Source organism: Phascolarctos cinereus, unplaced genomic scaffold, assembly GCF_003287225.1.
Source record: "Phascolarctos cinereus isolate Bilbo 61053 unplaced genomic scaffold, phaCin_HiC Scaffold_2;HRSCAF=192, whole genome shotgun sequence".
Lineage (NCBI taxonomy): Eukaryota > Metazoa > Chordata > Mammalia > Diprotodontia > Phascolarctidae > Phascolarctos > Phascolarctos cinereus.
The window spans coordinates 150402190-150427712 of record NW_027555625.1 but is presented as its reverse complement, the minus strand read 5'-3'; the positions used below and the strand labels follow the sequence as shown (position 1 = coordinate 150427712).

Genomic DNA, 25523 nt, shown 5'->3' with positions numbered 1-25523 from the left:
CAAATGATATTTTGATTAATTAGTCCTCCCTGCAGGGGCCAGGGGCATCGTTTCATTGGGGACTGAGGAGTATGGCTGTATAGGCTATGCAATGCTATATTTATCTGGGTAAGCCACAAGGTGGCACTCTAAGCCCTAAGCTACCAAGGGGTTTCCTTGCAATCAGAGAGCTCCTTGCAGTTCTGTTCTGGGGTTACCAGTTCACTACCTATTCAGCTCTTATTTAGAAAAAGTGAGCTCTTAATGATCACCATTTCCCTTTCTAAATTTTCACAAATCATCCTTTTAATTATGCTCTAGAAGTTTGTCAGGAACAAAAAATAAGCTCATCAACCTATAATTTGAAGAGCTTCCCTTGAAAAAAAATTAAGACAAAAATGTGCCCATCTCTAGTTCTGTGGCAAGGAGTCCTGTTGTGAGGATCAAACTAACATGTGAAGTGCTTTGTAGCTGTAAGGTGCTATGGAACATAAGTTGCAATCAGTTTCTAGAAGGAAGCCTAGTATAGTAGGGAAAAGCACTGAATCTAGAATCAAGACTGGGTCTAGGTTTGAATTCTAGGTTCAAGTCTGAATTCTGCTGTAACTAGTCTTGGTCTTATCAGGCCATCCTTATGCTTCAGCTGGGGCCAATCAGTGGGCCTAATTCAGAGATTAAATAAGGTTGTAATCAGTTAATTAATGATGCTCTCTTTAATTCTACCTTTTATAATCCTTAGCTTCCTACAAGGCTCAACTAAGGTACTGGTATGGTAGAGCTTTCCTCATCTCTCTAATTCTCTCTAATTCAAGACTTCTTAACCCTTCTTGTTATATACCCTTTTGGCAGTCTGGGGAAGCCCATGGAGTTCTTTTCAGGATGCTTTTATAACTGAAGGAAATACAAAATTGCAGAGGTTTGTAAAAATAAACGTGTCATTATTTTCCTATCCAAATCCACAGACCTGAAATCTATTCAGGGACCTCAGGTCAAGAATCCCTGTTCTAGTTGTGAATGCTTTTTTTGGTGTGGGTTCAAGAGGAAAGAAACAGGTAATCATTCCAAGAGTTGGACGCTAAGCCAAGATAATTGAAGCAATTGCCACTTTAAATATTAACTAACATTTTAAAAAATCATCCTTAGATATGACCTCAATAAACAGGGTCACATTGAAACAGGAAAGTTGCTCTGAGCTGCTGAAAATTAAAGGTAAAAGTAGCTAGCCAGAATGGAAAGAAACTGCACAGAGTGCCACTTGGTGGCTGATGCACATATCAATCAGCATTTATTAAGTGACTATTAAGATATTAGGCAATGTACTGTTGGGAATACAAATATGAAAATGACATATTCTCGGTCCTTAAGCACCTTACATTCTTCTAAGGAGACCCATCTTGTTAATAGATATGGTATATACACACACATATATAATTTTTAAAAATAACACAGCAATTGTAGGAGCCAACCCAACAAGTGAGGAAATTGGGAAAGGACTCTTGAAGGAGATGGAATCTGAGCCAAGTCTTATAAAAATAGTTTATTATTTTTCAAGTAACAAGTATTTCTTTTATTATCTTATCACTTCCTTTAAAACTCCTTATTCCTCTCTCCTCAACTCCCCAAATTACAAAAACAAACCTGAAAAAACAAATCTCTCAATACATAACTATCCAGTCTGGCAAAACAAATGCCCCACATTAACCATATCTGAAAGTGTATATCTTTCTACATTTAAAGTTCATTATCTCTCTGGCAGGAGGTAAGTGGCATGTTTCATCTTCATCCTTTTGGACAAACAGTTTATCATTGCATTCATTAGATTTCTATAGTCTTAAAAAGTTGTTTTTCTCCATAATGTTATCATTATATATTCTCCTAGTTCTGCTCACTTCATTCTCAATTTGATCAGAGAGATCTTTCCAGTTTCCTTTGAAACAGTCCATTCGATGATCATTTATCATGGTACAAGAATATTCCATTATTCACACAATTTGTTTAGCCATTGCCCAAAACACCTCTTAGTGTCCAATTTTTGGCTACCACAAATAAGTGCAGCTGTAAATGTATTTGTACATATAGATCTTCTCCTCTTTCTCTGATTTCTTTGGGAGTATAGGTCTAGTAGTAGTATAGCTGAGTCAAAGGGTATGGATAGTTTGGTAACTTTCTGGGCAGTTCCAAATTGCTTTCCAGAATGGCTGGACCAGTTTTCTGGTCTACAACAATGTACTTGTGTACCTATATTCCCAGAGTCCCTCCAACATGTTATTTTCCTTTTGTCATCTTTGCTAGTCTGATAGGTATGATGTGAAATCTCAAAGTTGCTTTATGTTTTTTATAATAATTTACATTAATTTACATTTTGAAATTTTAGTGATTTAGAGAATTTTTCATATAGCATTGATAGCTTAGAATCTTCCTTTGAAAACTGCTTGTTCATATTTTTGGACTATTTTATCTATTGGGAATGGCTTAATTTCATAAATTTAAATCAGTTCCTATACATCTTAGACATTAGGCCTTTATCAGAGAAAATTGCAACAAAGATTTCCTACCCCACCCCCCCCCCGGCCCACCTCCAGTTATCTGATTCTCTTCTAATCTTCACATTAAATTTGTTATTGGCAAAAGCTTTTAAATTTCATATAATTAAAACCAACTATTTTATCTTGTGTGATCTTACCTATGACTTTAGACATGAACTCTTCCCCTATACACAGATCTAAAAGAAATTTCTCTCTTGCTCCTCTAATTTATAATGTGAGCTTTTATATATAGGTAATATATCTAGTTAATAAATCCATTGGGAACTTATTATTGTGTATGGTGTGTGAGGTGTTAGCCTAAACCTAATTTCTTCCAGATTGCTATCTAGTGTTCTCAGCAGTTTTTGTCAAATAGTGAATCCTTCTTTCAGTAACTAGGGTCTTTGGATTTATCAAACACTATGCTACTTCCGTATGTTATAGATCTGATCTGTTCCAATGACAAATCTCTCTTAATTAAAAAAAGATAATTTTTAATGATTGTTGCCTTTAATAGTCTGAGATCACTTACTGGGAGATGTTTTCCTCCCCAACACTTCTCACTTTTTTTCATTATTACCCCTGAAATTTTTGACCCTTCATTCCTCTATGTGAATTTTAGTATTTTTTCTAGATCTAGAAAATATTCTTTTGGGAGACTGGACCAGGATGGAATACATTAATAAGTTAGATAGATAATAATTTAGATAGAAATTAAGTTAATTTAGATACAACTTGTCATTTTTATTCTATTAGCACAAACTACCCAGAGTAATTAATTTTTCTCCGCTTAGATCTGTTTTTATTTCTGCAGTGTTTTATAGATTCATATAGTTTCTGAGTCAATACTGGTAGATGTGATCCCAAATATTTCATAGCTTCTGTTGAATGGAATTCCTTTCCGTAGTTGTGCTGAACCTTAAAAGCAACTAAGGATTACAGGAGGCAGAGGAATAGCAAGCTAGACAGTTTGACCTTCCAAAATATATGTACTGATAAAATATCTCTATGATTTGTGTGCACAACTGCATATCACAGTTTGGACAACAGGCACTAATTATTCATTCGGTCTTTCCTGGGTGGTAGTTAGACCAAACTGATTAGGCATCAATAAACTTGGGTTTGAACCTCTAGCTCTATTATTTGCTATTTGTTTGACCCAGGACAAATTAACCTCTAAGATCCCTTCTAGCTCCAAATCTATAATCCTATTATCCTGTGTGGATAAATAGGCTCAACTCTTGCGTCAATTTCTACAACATCATAAATACCCCCTTCACCCAAATTAAAGCAATATTTTAAAATATCACCAAGAATACTTTAAATTATATAGGTATGCGAGGTTACTATACATAAACTTCAGAACAAAAGAGCACCATAATTAAAGAGAATTACTCCTAAATAAGTGACATGACCATCTCTATCACATAAAATTTCTTATTCAACAAAACTCATAGCCACACCAGCAAAGCAGGATTATTATGGATTATTTCTTAGAATGAAATAACTTTGTTGTACTAAGCCAGATGTTACAATGGAACTAAATCATTTTGCAAATATTGTCATGTTATCTACTTTTATTTTTTAAACATTTTACTAAATACTTGTTTTTAACATCACTTTTATTTCCCAATATATTCCTTCCTACTTCCTCACCCAGAGCACCATCCCTTAAAACAAAGAATTTTTAAAAAAAGAAAAAAAAGCAGCTCAGCAAAATGAAGTCATACATCAACCAAATCTGACAACATACACAATGCTCCACATTCACAATTCTCCACCTTTGCAAAGACAAGGAAGGTGCATTCTCATCTCTTCTTCATAATCAAATTTGATTATAATTAGTGTTTCATTTGCTTTTGTCTTTCCACTTGTATTTTTATAGTCATTATGTATATTGTTTTCTATTGTTCTAGAAACCTAGAAAATGTTACTTTACATCAGTTTGTAAGTCTTAAGATAATATTTTTAAAAACAGAATTTATCTGCTTTATTTGACCACATTGGGAGGATCCTTAATGTAGGGTATGGAGCAACAACAAAGAATGAACTATTCAGTGAACACTGAGCATGTGCTATCTGGACACAGCACAGAGGATGGAGGGCCAACCTTGGAGGATGTCAGATCCAGTGTCTGACATACTAGCTTTGTGACTCTGGGCAAGTCACTTAACTTCTTAGTACCCTACGCAACTTTTAAATTGTAAGTCAAAGTTGCTGATGTGTATTAGAATTACAAATCCAGGCCACAATCCACCATCTCTTCAACCAAAATGTGCAAGGCACTGTGCTAGGCTCTGGAGCTACAAAGGTAAAACAATACTTTTGGCAGGTAGGGGCAGGGTATAGGGAAAGGCTTCACAGGATTGACACAGTTGTCTTGAACTTACTGACGACTTGATCTGATTCTCATCTAAATTTATTAACAGGAGTCATATAAATTTACCATGTGATCATGTAAATTTTCAGAAATATGAAATAAAGCAAATTGCTTAGGCTCTCTGCACCTATCTTCTGCTTTTTAAAATGAGGAGCCTGAACTAGATTTCTAAAGTCCTTTCTAGTATTAAGCAGGAGTCCAATTTCTGTAAGTAATACAATTCATACAACTCATGCTCAGGTTAACAGATTTAGAGGTAAGGAGGCCTTAAAGACTGTCTAGTTCAACTCACTCATTTTACAGATGAGGAAACTGAAATCCAGACACAAGAAAAGACTTAACATAATCATATAGTTAGTAAACTACAGAGAGTCAACACTGTGTAACTAGGTAAGGGTAAAAATATAATCATTTCTTTGCCTTCATCTAAAAATACCAGGTCAAAGAGGGAAATAAGTTGGGCCCTTATACTAAAGTCATTTTAAGGGTGAAAAGAGCTACCAGCACAGTAGCAGCTTCATCCTTCCAAAAGCTGCCTCAAGAAAATAGAAAGGAAATAGCTTTGGTTGTGTGCATGTACTTGTCCTGATCAGGTAAGTGTCCCCTCAATCTAAATTAGCACCTGGGAAAGACACTTTCCTGTGATGTACAGATTTTCTGATGTTGCAAGTTCACTTGGAAATAGTTATTATGGGAAAAGGAGTAACTGGTATTAAAGGCCCTCTAACTGCAGGAATTAATGCTAAAATTTCATGTTGTGTGTGCAAAATAAAATGATGAAACTTTTGTGTCAGCAGAGTAACATGAGACATGTTTAAAAAATATTCATATCATAGAATATATTTTTAATGAGGGAAAAAACCATAACCAGCACTTTAAAAAACATTCTCAAGCAAAACATAAATGTGTTATTATCAGTTAAACGCTTTGATTTATGTAATGCAAAGTGCTTATGTAATCTTAACTAAAATATTGCCTTGAAGAGTGTTAGCTTATAGGTAATATCCAGGTCAATATTTCCTGACAAATATTTTCCACAAATCTAAATTTCAGAACCAATACCTATTTTTAATCCACAGAAAAAGATCCAAGATGCAAAACTTTTGGGGAAGCCCTGCCCCAGTAATTCTCATAATATCGTGTAAAGAAGTCTTTCAAACCACATACCCACCAAAAATTTCCCCAAACCCGTAAGAAATTTCAAGTTTTCTGGTCTAAGTTAAGAAAAAAAAACCTTTTATTTTTCTCAAAGAAAAAGTGATATGTGAATTTTCATAAATTACTAGAATTATATATGTTCTTGATTTGGAACCTAGAAGACTAGAAGAAGATATGTACCTCTAATTCATTCCCAGCAGAACCTTAAGGTCTGAACCAGAAATTCTTACTGTCTCTTTTGATACTTGTTAAGGTGACACACTGGGTATGTAGTCCATATTCTGTAGGATGGCATGTAACTCTAGCACAGAAGAAACAACATAGTGAGGTACAGGCGACTGCTTTTGGGGCACAATTCCGTTTTTGTTTATCCAGACTGTAGCTTTCAAGCCAGCATTAAGCCCTCCTTGGATATCTGTTTCTAGAGTATCCCCAACCATTACACAGTCTCCTGGCTGTACCCCAAGGAGATCACAGCAGTAATAAAATATCGACGGGGATGGTTTCTCCTCCTCTTGCTCTCCACCTACAACAATAGCATCAAAATATGGTTGACAGGCACAAGCTTCAATCTTCTCCCTTTGTGTCTGTGTGTCACCATTAGTTAAAAGAAGAAGGGAGACCTCCTTTCGAAGTTCAGTCAACATGTTTTTTACATCTTCTGATAAAGTCATATGTTGGAGACGTGTAGATTTCCATAGGAAATAACATTCTTTAGCTAGCTCCCGACTGGCTGTCTCACCTCTTGTTTCTTGAATAGCTTCTTCCCAATGTGAAATCCTTAGATCAGTAATGGACATTTTGGACTCTCTGTAGCACTCTTGGCTGAATTTAACTTGGACTTTTTCACTGATGACATGAGCTTCTCCTTCTTTGTACTGGTATTTTGACTTTAATAGTTTTATCACCTAATAAAAAAGATACAAACTTAATTAAGACATTAATCAATCAATCAATAGTAAGCTCCTAGTATGTGCCTGGCACTGGGGATACAAAAGAGGTGAAAGACAGTCCCTGCCCTCAAGGTGTTTATAATCTAATAGACAACATGCAAACAAATTTATAGCAAACTACATACTGGATAAATAGGAAATAATTAACAGAGGGGAGGTACTAGAATTAAGTGAAGTTAAGGAAGGCCTCTAATAAAAGAAGGGATTTTATTTGGGACTTAAAGGAAGGTAGGGAGGTAAGCAGGCAGAACAGAGGAGGGAAAACCTTCTAGGCATTAGGGACAGCGAGAAAAAAATGCCCAGATCCCAGAGATGGAGTGTCCAAGCCAGTGTTACAGGATCAAAATACATATTAGAGAGTAAAGTGTAAAGAGACTAGAAAGGTAGAAGGAAGCTAGGTGACAAAGGGCTTTCAATGCCAAATGGAGCATTTTGTTTTTGATCCTGAAGGATACAGGGAGCCACTGGAGTTTACTGAGTAGGAGAATGATGTGGTCAGAGCAGCACTTCAGGAAAATCACTTTGGTAGCCAAATGAATGATAGATTGGAGCGGGGAGAAACTTGAGGCAAGCAGATCCATCAGCAGAGTATTACGATAGTCAAAGTATGAGATGATAAGGGCCTGCACTAGAGTGGTGGCAGTCTCAGAGGAGAGAAGGGGGAGTATTTGGGAGATGTTCCAAAGATAAAATTGACAGGCTTTGGAAACTGGGATTTGGGAATAAGACAGTGAGAATAGGATGACTCTTAGGTTGTGAACCTGAGGGACTGGGAGGATGGTGTTGCCATCTATAGTAACAGGGAAGGAGGGGGAGAGGTTGGGGGAGAGAAATTAGTTCTGATTGGGATATGTTTAGTTTAAAATGTCTACTGGACATCTAGTTTGAGATGTCTGAAACGGATGCAAGATTGGAGGCCAGCAGAAAGTTTAGGGCAGAATAGGCAGATTTAAGAATTGTTGGCATAGAGATGGCTATTAAACCCATAGGAACTGATGAGATCACCAAGTGAAGGAGAGTAGAGAGAGAAAAGGGCCCAGGATAGAACTCTCGGGGACACCTATGGTCAGAGAGCGTGACTTGGAGGAGGATCCAACAAAGGAGTGGTCAGATAGAAGGAAAAGGAGGAGAAAGTGATGTCCCAAAAACCTGAGAGAAGAGTATATTAGGGAGCAGAAGGTGAATCAACAGTGTTAAAGACTGCAAGACAGGATCCAGACAAGCTCGTTGGATTTGGCAATAAAGAGATCACTGATAACTCTGGAGATCATTTGGTAATTTCACATAAAATCCATTTTATTACCCACTGCTCAGGTGATAAAATTTTAGGGGCAAAACGATGTTGAGAGATCACTGATTTTATACCTCTGCTTTGATAATACTAAACTTAAATAAGAATATCCAGCCTCTCTGGGTAGGCCAACTAATATTTAACATTCCAATTTTGGAAAGGTTTTTTTTTTAACAGCTAATAATCATTTATACTTTAAACTCATTTTATTACATTTTGTCATTAGTAGCAAAAGAATAAACAGTTAATCATTAACATCTAACAATATTTCATAGTTGTTTCCAATATACAAATTATTTATAATCTAAAAATTCATTTGTAAGTCAGTTGTTTGAAATTTGCAATGTATTTTCTCATAGAAGCAATATTCTGTATTAGGAAGTTATGGTCCCTGACAAGACTACAAAACTATATTTATCCTAAAATGTATTGGGAGCCAGAACTGTTTCCTTCACATGTAGGGCATAATGGAACTGGGTACTTCCCTAGTTTCAAGTCATAACAGTAGCAAGTGACTCCTGCAGTAGGAACTCCAGGTGGTTCAGTACAGAGGACATATGAAGAGCAAGGACTGCAAGCTCCAGGGGATGAAAGGAAAAGAAATTGTGAGGAGCTAGGGTCTCCTGCCAGTATAAACCTCGTGGGATTCATTTTTGGGGGAAGGGAGGTTTAGGGGCAAGGAGGATGCTAAATAGTTCCCTGTCATTCTTACTTTTCTTCTACAGACACCAAAGATTGACCAGATTTCTTTTTTCTGACTAGTTTTCACTCTTTCTCTATTTAATTGCAGAAGAAAAGAAACTTTACATACAGCTATTTTGAGATTTCCTAAGGGTTGATTTTTTTTTTTTGCTGCTATTAACAAATGGGAAACAAAATAATATACCCTATCCACTCCCCTTTCTCACTTAGTCCCGTAAAGAAAATAAGTCACAAATAGGTGCTGGTATGAATGAAAGGCAAGAAACTTTTTAAATGAAATAAAAGCTCTGAAGGAAAGAACTGAAAGAAAAGTAGTTTGGAAGACAGAGTGGTAAACTTTACCCAATAAAGGGACTCCCTAAGATAGCAATAAATATTACAGCAAAATAAAAAGACTGAAAAAAGGGAAGAAAATGGAAGATATCTGATACAAAAAATAATTGACCTGGAACATGAGAGAATGAGAGATAATTTAGGAACTTCCTGGACTTCCTGAAAAACCACGATTTAAAAAAAAATGTTGGGGGGCAGCTAGGTGGCACAGTGGATAGAGCACTGGCTCTGGATTCAGGAGGACCTGAGTTCAAATCTGGCCTCAGACACATAACACTTACTAGCTGTGTGACCCTGGGCAAGTCACTAAACCCCACTGCCCAGCCAAATAAATAAATAAATAAATAAAGAATGCTGGGCACCATATTTTAAGAAATCATAAATGAAAATTGCCCAGATACATTGGAACCAGAGGACAAAGTAAATGCAAGAAGAATTCACCAATTAACACCACAGATACCAAAAGGACAAATCCCAGGAATGTACTAGCCAAAATCCAGTGCTGTCACATTAGTGAAAAAATACTACAAATATCTAGAAAGTTCAAGTACCAAGCAACTAGGAATCAGGATCACACAATATCTGGCAGCTTCTATTATAAATGAGAGACCTTGGAATATGATATTCCAAAAGGCAAAAAAAGGTTTACAAATGAGTGTTAACACTCCCTGTAAAGCTAAGTATAATCATACGGGGGGGGGGGGGGGGGAATGTACTTTTAATGGAAGATAAGTCTTTCAGCTACTCCTTTCCTTTCTTTTCTTACTTCAGAGGGCTAAAATACGGATTTCTAGTACTTGCAGCAAGTTTCTCAGGGTTCTGCTGTGGAGCTTTGGGGGATTAGCCTATCTGGAGAGGTAGAACCAGAGGGTCCATCCATTCTTTCCGGGGTTTTTCCCGGAGTATTGACTAGACTTGTGCAGCGTCTGTTCTTGGGTCAGAGCTTGTGGGCCTGTGCGGGGCGGGGCCAGGCGAGAGCAAGTTTACTTGCTCATGTGTTGGCGGATTTGGTTTGACCCTGTACAGCTGTAGAGAGGTTGGTATTGGACCCAAGTCTGTCTTACAAGGCAGTTGTTGGCGGGCCACAGTGAGTTAGCCAGGTGGGGAAAGAGTGGCTGGGCTTGTGAGGGGAAGGGGAACTGAGCCAACAGATGACTTATTTTGTCCATTGGGGATATTTGGATTTGTGTTTGGTATGGTCACTGTTGCAGACTGGGTAACTCAAAGGGAGTGGGGTAGCAGCTGGGGTGCTGGTGGGTTCCCGGTTGTGATGATGATTTAGAGGGGTTGATTGGTATTCCTAAGTCATGTGGTTTCTTTCTTGGTTAAATGGCAGCTCATGATTAATTCAGTCAGTCTTCATTCCTCAGTTAAGCAAGGATTAGCAATGAAGCTCGATTTTTTCATCTATTAAAGTTTAAAATTGTGGGAAGTTGAACTCAATAAATTTTTAGTCCAATCCGATCACCAGCAGGTGTTTGGTACAAGCATACCCTGCCTTTGCTAATCTTAGGATGGGAGGTGGGGAGCTTCCATAGCCTCTTTTGGTACTTCCTGGGAATCTCATATTTAGCACTGATCTTTATAATAGGGGGCTCTGCTTCAATTAACGGGTGATACCTCTGTAACACTGAGCAAGGAGGCCTGTGCAGATTCCCCATCAGAAACGTACACCATAAACTCACTATACAAGTTGTCCAGCAAATTCCATTTTTCTCCTAGTTGGGCTAATACTTGGACTAATACATGGAAGGCAGTTCCTCATCCACCTAAGTGGGAACTGACTAGCTGAAGAAATTTTCTAGAATCCAACTGGAGTTTTGAAAATGTCTCTCCTGTAAGCATGGAGGCCTCCTCTAGTTTTTTTATATATATATATATATTTGGTATTTAATTTTTCCCAGTTGCATGTAAAAACAATTTCTTACATTTGTTTTTAAAACTTTTGAGTTCCAAATTCTCTCCCTTTCTCCCTCCCCACCCCCCTCATTGAGAAGGCAAGCAATTCCATATAGGTTGCATGTGGTCATGCAAAACATATCCATAATAGTCATGTTGTGAAAGTCAACAGAGATGAAAAAAATTCAAGAAAAAAAGTTTTAAAAAAAGTATGCTTCAATCTATATTCAGACACAATCAGTTCTTTCTCTGGGGATGGATACCATTTTTCACCCTAAGTCCTTCAGAGCAGTCATGGATCATTTTTTTTTTTAGGCAATTGGGGTTAAGTGACTTGCTCAGGGTCACACAGCTAATAAGTGTCAAAGGCCACATTTGAACTCAGGTCCTCCTGACTTTAGGGCCGGTGCTCTACCCACCTAGCTGCCCCTCATGGTTGTATCACTGAAAATAGCTAAGTCATTCACAGCTGATTATCTTATAATACTGCTCTTACTTTGTACCCAGCACATTTCACTTTGCATCAACCCATGCAAGTCTTTCCAGGTTTTTCTGACAGCATTCTGCTCATCATTTCTTATAGTACAATAGAATTCCATTAATTACATCCCATATGTTCAGTCATTCCCCAATTGATGGGCATCCCCTCAATTTCTAATTCTTTTTTTTTTATTAATTTATTTTGATTTATCAACAATCACTTCCATAAGCTTTTGAGTTTTAAATTTTTCTCCCACTCCTTTCCTACCTCCCTCCCCAAGATGGCATGCAATTCCTATTAAATGTATTTTCACATTAGTCATGTTGTAAGGAAGAATTAGAACCAATAGAAAGAACCACCAGAAAGAGGAAACAAAACAGAAGGAAAAAAAGCAAATAGTATGCTTCAATCTACATTCAAATCCCATAGTTCTTTCTTTGGATGTGGATAGCATTTTCCATCATGAGACCTTTGGAGATGTCTGAGATCCTTGCATTGCTGAGAAGGGATAAATCTATCAAAGTCAGTCATCCCACAACATGGCTGTTACTGCGTACAACATTCTCCTGGTTCTGCTCACTTCACTCAGCATCAGTCCATACAAACCTTTTCAGGTTTTTCCGAAGTCTACCTGTTCATCATTTTTTATAGCACTATAGTATTCCATTATATTCATATACCACAACTTGTTCAGCCATTCTCCAATTGATGGACATCCCCTCAATTTCCAATTCTTTGCCATCACAAAAAGAGCTGCTTTATAAATATTTTTTATAGATACAGGTCCTTTTCCTTTTTGTTTTTTATCTCTTTTGGGATATACCTAGTAGGGGTATTGCTAGGTCAAAGGGTATGGATGGTTTTATAGTCCTTTGGGCATAGTTCTAAATTGCTCTATAGAATGGTTTAATCAGTTCACAACTCCAACAACAATGTCTCATTTTTCCCACGTCCCCTCCAACATTTGTCATTTACCTTTTCTGTTCTATTAGCCAATCTAATAGGTATGAGGTAGTACCTCAGAACTGTTTTAATTTGCATTTCTCTAATCAATAGTGAGTTAGAATATTTTTTCATATGACTATAGACAGCTTTAATTACTTCATCTGAAAACTGATTATATCTTTTGATCATTTATCAATTGGGAAAAGGCTCTTATTTCATAAATTTGACACAGTCCTCTATGTTAGAGAAATGAGGCCTTTATCAGAGAAACTTGCTTCAAATTTTTTTTCCCACTAACTACTGCCAACTGTATTTCCCTCCATCCTATTCCCCCACCCCCATTTATTCTATTCTTTCACCCTGTCCTTCCCCAAAAGTGTTTTGCTTCTGACTACCCCTTCCCCTAATCTGCCCTCCCTTGTATCACCCAACCCCTTCTCTTATCCTCTTCCCCTTCTATTTTCCTGTAGGTAAGATAGATTTCTATACCTTGTGTTTCCTATTTCCCAGTTACATGTAAAAACTTTTTTTTGCCTTTTTTGCTGAGGCAAATGAGGGTTTAAGTGACTTGCCCAGGGTCTCACAGCTAGTAAATGTCGTATGTCTGAGGCTGAATTTGAACTCAGGTCCTCCTTACTCTAAGGCCAGAGCTTTATCGTCTTTGCCACCTGGCTGCCCCTAAAAACAATTTTTAACATTTTTTTAAAAAGTTTTGGGTTCTAAATTATGTCCCTTTCTCCCTCCCCACTCCCCCTCATTAAGAAAGCAAGCAGTTCCACATAGGTTATACATGTGTAGTCATGTAAAACACTTTCATAATAATCATGTTGTGAAAGACTATATCCCTTTATCCTACCCTATTTATTCTATTTTCCCCTTTCACCCTGTCCATCCTCAAAAGTGTTTGTTTCTGATGACCCTCTCCCCTAATCTGCCCTCCCATCTATCACCACCACCGCCTTTATCCCCTTCCTTCCTACTTTCCTGTAGTGTTAAGATAGATTTCCATACCTAATTGAGTGTGTAACGCTATTCCCGCTTTAAGCCAACTCACTCTTCCCTCTACTGTAAAAGCCTTTTCTTCTATGTGAGATAAATTATCCCATTCCACCTCTCCCTTTCTCTTTCTCCCAGTACATTTCTTTCACTCTTTAATTTTACTTTTTAGATATCATCCCTTCATATTCAACTCACATCTGTGTCCTCTGTCTATATATCTTCCTTCTAACTACCCTAATAATGAGAAAGGTCTTATGAAGATCAGGGGTGAAACAAGGATGTCCATTTTATCACCACTATTATTCAATACTGTACTGGAAACCTTAGCTTTAGCAATAAGAGAAGAAAAAGAAAAATTGAAGGCATTAGAATAGGCAAAGAAGAAACAAAGCTATCACTCTTTGCAGATGATATGATGATATACTTAGAGAATCCTAGAGAATCAAGTAAAAAACTACTTGAAATAATAAACAACTTTAGCAAAGTTGCAGGCTATAAAATAAACCCACAGAAATCATCAGCATTTCTATATGTTACCAACAAAGCCCAACAGCAAGAGATAGAAAGAGAAATCCCATTTAAACTTACTGTAGATATTTAAAATACTTAGGAGTCTACCTACTGAAACAAACCCAGGAACTCTATGAACACAATTACAAAACACTTTTCACACAAATAAAATCAGATCTAAATAATTGGAAAAACATCAGTTGTTCATGGGTAGGCCGAGCTAATATAATAAAAATGACAATCCTACCTAAGCTAATTTACTTATTCAGTGCCATACCAATCCAACTACCAAGAAATTATTTTATAAAGTTAGAAAAAATAATAACAAGATTCATTTCGAAAAACAAAAGGTCCAGAATATCAAAGGAACTAATGAAAAGAAATGCAGCGGAAGGAGGCCTACCAATTCCAGTTCTTAAATTGTATTATAAAGCAGCAATCATCAAAACTACTTGGTACTGGCTAAGAAATAGGGAGGTGGATAAGTGGAATAGGTTAAATATACAAGACACAGTAGTCAATGACTATAGTAATCTATTATTTGATAAACCCAAAGACCCCAGCTTCTGGGATAAGAACTCACTCTTTGAAAAAAACTGCTGGGGGGGCAGCTAGGTGGCGCAGTGGATAGAGCTCTGGCCTTGGAGCCAGAAGTACATGAGTTCAAATCCAGTCTCAGACACATGTCACTTACTAGCTGTGTGACTCTGGGCAAGTCACTCAACCCCAATAACCTCACCAAAAAGCAAAAAAAAAACTGCTGGGAAAACTGGAAAAGAATATGGCAGAAACTAGGCATAGACCCAAATCTCATACCATATACCAAAATAAAGTCAAAATGGGTTCATGACTTAGATATAAAGGCTGATACCATAAGCAAACGGGGAGAACAAGGAATAGTTTACCTATCAGATCTATGGAGAACAGAAGAATTCATGACCAAACAGGAGATAGAGGTCATTATGAAAAGCAAAATGGATAATTTTGATTACATTAAATTGAAAAGTTTTTGCACAAACAAAGCCAATGCAACTAAGATTAGAAGGAAGGTAGAAAATTGGGAAAGAATTTTTATAACCAGTCTCTTTTGATAAAGGCCTCATTTCTAAAATATATAGAGAATTAAGACAAATTTATAAGAACACAAGCCATTCCCCAATTGATAAATGGTCAAAGGATATGAACAGACAGTTCTCAGTTGAAGAAATTAAAGCCATCTATAGACATATGAAAAAATGCTCTAAATCACTATTGATTAGAGAAACACAAATCAAAACTCTGAGGTACCACATCACTCCTATCAGATTGGCCAACATGACAAAACAGGAAAACGATAAATGTTGGAGAAGATGTGGAAAAACTGGAACACTAATACACTGTTGGTAGAGTTGTGAAATGATCCAACCATTTTGGAGAACAATTTGCAACTATGCCCAAAGGGCTACAAAAATGTGCATACCCTTTGACCCAGCAATAGCACTTCTAGGGCTATATCCCGAAGAGATCAAACAAATGGGAAAAGGACCCACATGTACAAAAATATTCATAGCAGCTCTTTTTGTGGTGGCAAAGAATTGGAAATTGAGAGGATGCCCATCAATTGGGGAATGGCTGAGCAAGTTGTGGTATATGAACGTGATGGAATACTACTGGGCTATAAGAAATGATGAACAGGCTGACTTCAGAAAAGCCTGGAAAGACTTATATGGTCTGATGCTGAGTGAAATGAGCAGAACCAAGAGGACTTTGTACACGATAACAGCCACATCATGCGATGACTAATATTGTTAAACTGAACCCTCTCAGCATTACAAGGATCTAAGACATTTCCAGAGGCCTCGGGATAGAAAATGCTGTCCACATCCAAAGAAAGAACTATGGAAGTCAAATTGCTATCACTTATTTTTACCTTCTGTTGAGTTTTGTTTCATCTTTCTGATGGTTCCCCCTATTGGTTTTAATTTTTACTTACAACTTCACTAATGTGAAAATATGTTTAATGGGTATGTAAATGTAAAGCCTATATCAGACTGTGTGCCGTCTTGGAGGGGGGAGGAAGGGGGAGAAAAATTTTCAACTCAAAAGCATATGGAAGTGATTGTTGATAAATCAAAATAAATAAAATTTTTAAAAAAAGAAAAAAAAAGAAAGGTCTTATGAGTTACAAGTATCATCTTTCCATGCAAGAATGTAAATAGTTTAACTTTAATATTTCCCTTATGATTTCTCTTTCCTTTTTACTTTTGTCATGTTTCTCTTGAATCTTGTATTTGAAAGACAAATTTTCTATTTAGTTCTGGTCTTTTCTCAACAATGCATGAAATTCCTCTATCTCACTGAATGTCAATTTTTTCCCCTCATGGATTATTCTCAGTTTTGCTGGGTAGGGGATTCTTGGTTTTAATCCTAGCTCCTTTGACCTCCAGAATATCATAATCCAAGCCCTCTGATCCTTTCACATAAAAGCTGCTAAATCTTGTGTTCTCTTGATTGTGGTTCCACAATATTTCAATTGTTTCTTTCTGACTGCTTGAAATATTTTCTCCTTGACCTGGGAACCCTGGAATTTGACTATAACATTCCTGGGAGTTTTCAATTTAGGATCTCTTTCAGGAGGTGATTGGTGGATTCTTTCAATTTCTCTTTTACCCTCTGGATCTAGAATACCGGGGCAATTTTCCTTGATAATTCCTTGAAATATGATATCTATTGGTTTTGTTTTATAATTTCTTGATTTCTCAGAGTCATCAGCTTCCATTTGCTCCATTCTAAATTTTTTTTAACATTTTTAACTGTTTTTTTAAAAATTAATTTAGTTTATCAACAAACACTTTCATAAGCTTTTGAGTTTTAAATATTTCTCCTCCCTTCCCAAGATGGCATGCAATCTGCTATAGGCTATCCATATACATTCCCATTAAACGTATTTCCACATTAGTCATGTCGTAAGGAAGAATTAGAACCAACAGGAGGAACCACAAGAAAGTGGAAACAAAACAGGAGAAAAAAATAGCAAATAATATGCTTCAATCTGCATCCAAACTCCATAGTTCTTCCTTTGGGTGTGGATAGCATTTTCCATCATGAGACTTTTAGAGATGTCTTAGATCCTTGCACTGCTGAGAAGGGCTAAGTCTATCAAAGTTAGTCACCCCCACAACATGGCAGTTACTGTGTACAACATTCTCTTGGTTCTGCTCAGTTCACTCAGCATCAGTCCACACAAGTCTTTCCAGGTTTCTCTGAAGTTTGCCTGCTCACGATTTCTTATAGCACAACAGTATTCTACTACATTTATATGCCACAAAAAGAGCTGCTATAAATATTTTTGTACATGTGGGTCCTCTTCCCATTCTTATGATCTCTTTGGGATACAGACCTAAGAAGTGCTATTGCTGGGTCAAAGGATATGCACATTTTTATAGCCCTTTGGGCATAGTTCCAAATTGCTCTTCGGAATGGCTGGATGAGTTTACAACTCCACCAATAATGAATTAATGTTCCAATTACCCCACATCTCCAGCATTTACCATTTATCTGTTTTGTTGCTCCATTCTAATGTTTAAGAAATTATTTTCCTCAGTGAGCTTTTGGACCTCCTTTTCCATTTGACCAATTCTGCTTTTTAAGGCATTCTTCTCCTCATTGGCTTTTTGGACCTCCTTTGCCATTTGGTCTAATCTATTTTTTAAGGTATTATTTTCTTCAGTATTTTTTTGGGTCTCCTTTAGCAAGCTGTTGACTCGTTTTTCATGATTTTCTTGCATCATTCTCATTTTTCTTCCCAATTTTTCTTCTACTTCTCTTACTTGATTTTCAAAATCCTTTCTGAGCTCTTCCATGGCCTGAGACCAATTCATATTTTTCTTGGAGAGTTTGGATGTAGGAACTTTGACTTTGTTGTCTTCTCCTGAGTATATGTTTTATATGTATCTCTCACATCTTAACTTGCTTAACTTGCTTTCAGCCTCATAGGCAGCCTCTCGGATGGCTTGGTACCTGTCATCAAGCTTTACCCCTATTAGGGTCTTTTCACGGGCAGAGGCAATACCTATGGCAATTGCTGACAATTGTGGGTACAGCCCATATTTCAATTGACTGACCCCTGCCAGTTTTAGAAGTTGAGCATATGGGGCATAAATTCCGTGCTTTGATATTTGTTTTACTGCTTGGCAAAAGCTGTCAAGTTCATTTTGGACACCCCTGTCCCAGGCTAAGGGGTGGAGCTCAACTCCATGCTCTGTGCACTGCAAGACATAATCAAGGACAGTTTGAACAATTAATAGCTCTGCAAAACATGCTCATGCAACTGATGTAGCAATTATTATATCAGATGCATCATGTCTGGCTTGCTGATGAAGTCCTTGATGTATGATGAAGAATTTTAGAAGAAAACATTGACACATAATTTTGAAGATGATTTTCATGGTGACAATGGTGACCCATATCTGAGGGAATTCAGCTAGGCCTTATTCCACATGGACCTGGACTTGATGTAAGACTTCTTCAATGCAAGCACATTCCCCGACTACCAACTTTTGGAAAAACAGGCTACAGAATGAAATGAAAAGACCAATTCTTCTCTTATTCATTTCCCCTTGTGGGACTGCCTGGATTGCTTGCTGCAATTGTGGATTATGATTGTTTGCATCTAAGTATTTGCCCAGGCTGGCAGTCCGGTCCCCACACAGTTGATGAACTTCATAACCATGCTCAGATAGATACTGGGTTACCGGGCAATCCTGGAACTTTTTAATATCTCCCTCATAATAATAACAAATTAGTAGAGTCAATAAGCAATGGTCTAGGTGATCTCCTAAATTAACTCCTGCTTCAATCACATCGATAATCCTACAACATAAACAATTTAAGTCTTTTGCTGCATAGAAGATCAATTTCCTTGCTCTCACATACTTTGTTTGAATATTTAGGCCAACCTTAAGCAGATCATGTAGAGATTTCATACTAACATGGACAATCATGATGTTGATTTTGATGCTTTTTTTCTAGGTTGATAATAAAGTGTATTTAAATCTTACTCTTCCTCCTCTTCAGCTATTTCTGAGGAAAAGAACAGAGCAGAGTATGAATTTTTAAATACAAACACAAGGGCCCAGAGAAATCCAGAAAGATAAATTTATTTAAGCAATTAGTAAGAGCTATAAGATTTCTCATAATTGGGGTGAGAAGAGTATACAAATAAGAGGAAAGGATGGAGGAAGTGGGCATTAGGTGAATCTCTCTCTTATCTGAAAGAAACAAAAGAAGGTTCAACACACATACAGTTTGCTGTAGAAATAGAACTCAACAAGCAAAGAAGTAAGGATGGGGATTGTGAGGGTGATAAAGAGGGAGGATAATACCTGGGAAAAAATAGTTAATGGCATAAATAGCTTCCTGACCTTCAAAGGGGCATTAAACTGAGGGGTGAGGGGGAAGAAAATCAAAGTATTGTACTAGAACTTAAGGAGGTAATCTTAGATTGCCTCTTATACAATTGGGGAAGAGTTGAATCTACTGTGGTGTAACACTGAAATGGAATATTATTATACTGTAAGAAACGACAAAAGAGACAGTTTCAGAGAATCTTGGGTAGTTACGAACCCATGCAGACTGAAGTGAGAAGAACCAAAAGAGAACGATTTATACAAAGACAACAATACTGTGAAGAAAAACTTGGAAAGACTCAAAAACTCTGATCACAGTACTGAATAACCATGTCTTCACAGAACCTGTGATAAATCATGTGATCTATCTACCTCCTGAAAGAGAGGTAACAGACACAACGTGCAGAGACAAACATTTCTGGACATGGCTAATGTCTAAATTCCTTTTGCTTGACTTTGCTTCTTTGTTAACAGGAGTTTCTTTCTTTTTCTTAGTTTTTTCATGGTGGTGGTGGTGAGAATTTGAGGAGGGAGGTTAGCAATAGTGATGCCAAAAAAAGAGCCACTGTAACTTTAAAAAAAATGCACAAAACAGAAAGCTGTTCAGAAAGAAGCAGACAGGACAGTATTGAAAATAATGTGCAGAATTAAATATCCATGGTTTCATTCAGAATCATGATTTTGTGTTTTGCTGCATGTATGAGAATACTCTTTTTGATGCTCTAATTTTTTTTTCTAAAAAGACTCAAGTTGTCATTCCAATGGTATTTAATGGTGAATCAATAAATATTAACGAAGTGCCCATATGCCAGGCACTGTAGATAAGAGAAACAAAATTGAGACAGTGCCTGCCTATGAGGAGCTTTCAGTCCAGTTGGGAGATAAGTATTCATAGAATATAGGACAAGTACAAAATAAACACAGTGATCTGGGTGAGGAAAAATACTTGTAGGAAATCAAGGCCCTATGTGGGAAGTGGCACTTGAGCTGGGTTTTTAATAAAGTCAGGGATTCTAAGAGGTGAAAGTGAAAAGGGAGCACATTCTAGTTATGAGAGTTAGCCTGTGCAAAGTTATGGGGAGAGGAGAACGAATATCCTATAAGAGGAAAAGCATGTAACACACAGCGCATTAGGGGAGTAATGTGTAATAATGGTCCTGGAAATGTAAGCCAGAGCCAGACAGTGAAAGGCTTTAGATGGTAGAGTAATTTGTATTTGGTTGTTAAGGCAACTGGAAGCCACTGGAGTTTTCTGAGAAAGTAGTAACACCTGAACTTTGGGGATATCACTGTAGCAGCTGTGGGAAAGATGGACTGGAGGCTGGGAGACCTACCAGAAGGCTACTTCAATAGTCCAGGTGAAAGGTGCTAAATGCCCGAAGGATGGTGGTCACATAAACAGAGAAAGCTTGTATCATGGGGTAGCAGACACCGGGCAGACCCAGGAGCCAGAAAAACATGTAAGCTAATCCCAGCTCTATCACCAGCTGTGTAACTTTAGGCAGTCCCTTTCTCTCGGTGGGCTCCAGTTTCTTCATCTGCAAAATGAAAGGGGCTGACCTCTAAAATCCCTCCAAGCTCTAAATTTATGATCCTAAAAGGCTGAATATGAGAGATGCTATGGAAGTAGAAATGACAAGGCTTAGCAAATGATTGGAAATGGAAGTCAGGAAGACTGATGAGTAGAGGAGAGCTCCAAGGCTGCAAACCTGAGTGACCTGAGGAATGATGGTGCCCTTGACAGAAATAGGGAAGTTAGGAAGAAGGGGAGAGTAGATGAATTCTATTTTGTACATGTTAACTCTGAGACATGTACAGGACAGCCAACTCAAAATATCCAGTAAGCAGTTGTTATATGTTGGAGTGGAGCTGAGGAGAGACTAGGGCTAGATATATATAGACCTGGAAGCTGTTTCCAAAGAGATAACAACCCATAAGAATTGATGAGAACCCTGAGAGCATATAGAGAAAAGAGGGCTCAGGACAAAGCTTCAGGATACACCCACAATTAAAGCGTTGAACATAGACGTGATCCATAAAAGAAGACTGAGGAAAGCCAGACAGTAGGAGAATCAAGAGAAAAGAAATGTCAGGAAACACTCTGAGGAGAAACTATCTAAAGTGTTAAATGATGTAAAGTGGTCAAGAAGGATGAGAAAAGGCCATTGGATTTAGGAATAAGATATTACTGGTAACTTTGAGGAGAACAGTTTCAGTTGATTTAAGGATGGAATTGGAAGAATAACACACAAAAAAATGGATAAGGCCTGCAAACTTATCTCCACCAATTACAGTGGAACTACTATATTTGGACTCTAACATCACAGTTCTTGACGTGCTACATGAGAAATGGCCCAAAGGAAAACAAAAATGTAAAGAAGAGCTGGCCTAGACCAAGCACACACCAAGAGTGGGGGTGTGAGTTCTGTGTTGGACCTGGTAATTCTGAGTACATTGAGAGATCAATTTTCAATGTATCTTAAAAGAGGAGAGGATACCAAAAGCTGGGAGGAAAAAGTCTTGAACCTTGTTAATCCCTCCTCTCCCCCCAAAAACGTGACAGAATATTAGTAACTACAGATGCACCTGCTTACTTTCCCCACCTACATAAAATTTTTGAGAACATACCCCACATACATCTTTGCTGAAGGCAGAAAGGAATAGTCAGGGTTCCATAACCAACATTCTACAGCAGATATCCTTATAATCCCATAATCCACTGAAAGGTATCAAAATGATAAAGTCCCCCTGTGTTTATTGTTTCTTAACTACAAAAAGGCATTTTATTGGTAGCTAAAACACCACTTAAAATTTCTTGTAGAATAAGGTATTTCCCATACGTATGCTAAAATTCTAAGAATCCTTTAAAGACATAACTATGCACGATACCTGGCACCAGCATGAAACACTTAATACATTCTTGTTGACTGCCATTTTACTGATGCCTTTTTGTAGGCATTTAAATTTTGTTGAACTAAACTGATGCTGATGTAGACAGTCTTCAAGAAGCGTCTCGGCTAAACGTTATCATCCACTGGTCAACCTGGTGACATAACTCTTAGGATTTAGCCAGGCTACTCCTGAGACAAGAAATAGTCTATCACGGGGCCTATATGTCAAATCTTCCCAGCTTGGTCTACTGACTGGCATTTAAGAACCTTGGGTTACTTCCACAAAATGATGAATCAAGATTCACTGTTAGTCATACCCCTAATTCATTTTCATACAGCAACTATTTATTAAGCACAAATATTTATGGGCTGATGGAAAAATATAATCTGCTTTGAGGTTCTCCTCAAATGTGAGTCACCTCAAAGATTCATTCATTCAACAAAGATTTATTAAGGGCTTACTATGTGTAAGGCACAGTGCTAAGCACTGGAGATACAACCCAAACCTTTATTAACGGAGTTACAATCTAGCAAGAGAAAAGTCAACCTACATAAAGACAACAAAAGTGACACAAGTCCAGGAAAAGTGCTACAGGGTTCCAAGTGTGAGGAAACAGAAATGACCTTCACCTGGGGACTAGAGTAAGGGAAGGCCCTAACCCCTAAACTGGAAGAAGCAGGAGGAAGTCAATTTCAGGTGACCAAAAACAGATGTGAAAACATGGAAACAGTTGTCAAATTTGGCTGGAAAATAAGAGTACAAAATTGTGTAGAACCTTACACATGACTGAACCAGGAATTTATGCTTTGTTCAGTAGGCAAAGGATATTTCTGCTAAGAAAATTCTTTGGGACAAATTATAAGAACTCAGGAGGAGAGAAAAGATCCCAAGTCTCAGGACTTTGTCCTGGGGATCTGGTCAAACAGGCTTGCTCCCCCCAGGGTGTGGTGTGATCTTTATTTGCTCAATCCTTTGCCAGGTTTGCAGTTTTCAATTCAGGTTAACTTTCCAAAACTGAAAATAGTGCATTGAATTCTAACTTAAGATGTGTACTAAACAGGTTATATAAATCTAGTTTTTACAGCCACGGAATCACAAAGCTGGAAAGGATCTCAAGGACCATACAGTCCCAATAAGGGGACATCTAGTCTTTTCTTGAAGATTCAATGACAAGCAAGCGAGAGACAACTAATGATACAGCAAGGAGGCAGAGCAGATAAGAATGCTGGACCTGGAGAAGTCCTGAATTCAAAGACTTCTTTCTTATTAGTTTTATAACCCTGGGCAAGTCACTTAATATGTTTGCCTTAGTTTCCTCATCTATAAAATGGGAAAGGGAAGGAAATAAGTATTACACTGACACACACCTATATTTGTTATAGTCCCTACTATGTGTCAGGCACTATGCTAAGAGACTTATAAATATCTCTTTTGATCATCACAACCACCCTGGGAGTTAGTGCTATTATTATCACTCCCATTTTGCAGTTGAGAAAACTGAGGTTAAGTCACCTGCCAAGGATCACACATCTAATGTTTGGAGCTAGATCTTCCTGAATCCAGGCCCAGTGCTCTATCCATTGTGCCACCTAGCTACTGCTGTCAGTCAATCCCCCTTCCACCCCTCTGCCACCCTCACTGTTGTTGTTATAATTATCTCCAAGGAGATAATATTTATAAAGCAAAGTACTATATAATTGCCAGCAATTTTTATCATTAAGGATGTCCCACTAGCACTGAATTGAGAGTCAGAGGACTTGGGTTTTGAATCTCAGGTCTGGAGAGGAATCTCCTGAGAATCTCAGGAGAGGACCTTTGAGAGTTGGATTAGGTAACCTCCAAGGTTCTTACCAGCCAATATCTATGAACCTAGCTAGCACTTATAAAAAGTGAAAGGAATTGGAATGCCATACAGATTGAATAAACTATAGGAACAACCTCCAAACTCCAGACCTGTAGAAACAGAAGAGAGATTGGAAGGGGCCAGACACAGTGCAAATTACTACAAGTATTACTACTGCTGCTGCTACTAGTAATTTTATTAAATCTTTTTTTTTTATAGAATGTATTCACTTTGCATTTGGCTAGTATCCTCTCACCCTCCAGAGAGAAGACTGTCACATTTATGAAGCAGAGGCCCTTCACCATCCTGGTTCCTTTCCTCCAGGCAGTTTTCTGGGGCAGTTAGGGGGTGAAGTAAGCTGGCCTTGGAGTCAGGAAGAACTGACTTCAAATCCTGCATCAGAGACTCAGTAGCTATGTGACACTGGACCTGTCTACCTCAGTTTCTTCATCTGTAAGATGGGGATAACAATAGCACCGCAGGATTGGTGTGGTGATCAAATGAGAGAACCCGTACAGCGTTTTGCAAACCGTAAATAAAGCACTCTCTAAATGCTATTATTATTCGGTTTGTCGCTGTCATTCCTCTTTTCCCAACTGTGGTGCTCCAGGTGTGGCCTGAGCAGGGCGGAGTACCTGGGGTCCATCACATCCCGCATTCCCCGGCTCTCTGAACGTGGCCCAAGACTGCATCAGCCTTCCCGGGTCAATCCGGCCTCGGGGTCTGCTCCGCCCCAGCCCACATGCACTGGGGGTTTAGGGGAGAGCGGAGAAAAGTGGTTTGGGATGATGTGAGGTGGAAGTCGGGGCGTCCGGGCGAGAACGCCACGGACTGGGGGTGGTCTCGCTGCAAGGGTGGGCTATGCCAGGGTGGGGGCCGCGGGAAAGGACCAGGCCTGGGGCCGGGAGCGGGGACAGCTGGTCAGCCGGTGGGGGCTGGGAGGCGTGGACGCTAGAACCGTTACCTCCAACATGGCTCTCCTACTCGCCTCGGCCGTGTCGATCAGCGTGTTGTCCAGGTCCAGAAACACCGCCCTCACCCGGTTCAGCCCCATCCCGCGCCCAAGCAGACCAACCACCCCGCAGCCCAGGAGGTCCGCTCAACTCGCGCAAGCCAAGGCAGAAGGCGTCCTCGCGCCTGCGCAGAGCTCTCTTCCCCCTCCCGGGTGCAAGCTCCAGGCCTCTATGAGGCGGGTAAAAAGGTCACCTGACCCACGGACCCCGCCCCGCCCCGGAACGAAGCCAAC

The 25523-nt window shown here is 38.4% G+C and overlaps 1 protein-coding gene across 1 annotated transcript; it reads right to left on the bottom strand.

Moving 5' to 3' along the window:
• Nucleotides 1–1233: 1233 nt before the first annotated feature.
• Nucleotides 1234–25438, bottom strand: NANP (N-acetylneuraminic acid phosphatase). The gene is made up of 2 exons (XM_020987463.2): nucleotides 25242–25438; nucleotides 1234–6950 (listed from the first exon to the last, which is right to left on the bottom strand). The coding sequence occupies exons 1-2, from the start codon at nucleotides 25329–25331 to the stop codon at nucleotides 6291–6293; spliced, it is 750 nt and encodes a 249-aa protein (XP_020843122.1). The 5' UTR covers nucleotides 25332–25438; the 3' UTR covers nucleotides 1234–6290.
• Nucleotides 25439–25523: the final 85 nt, after the last annotated feature.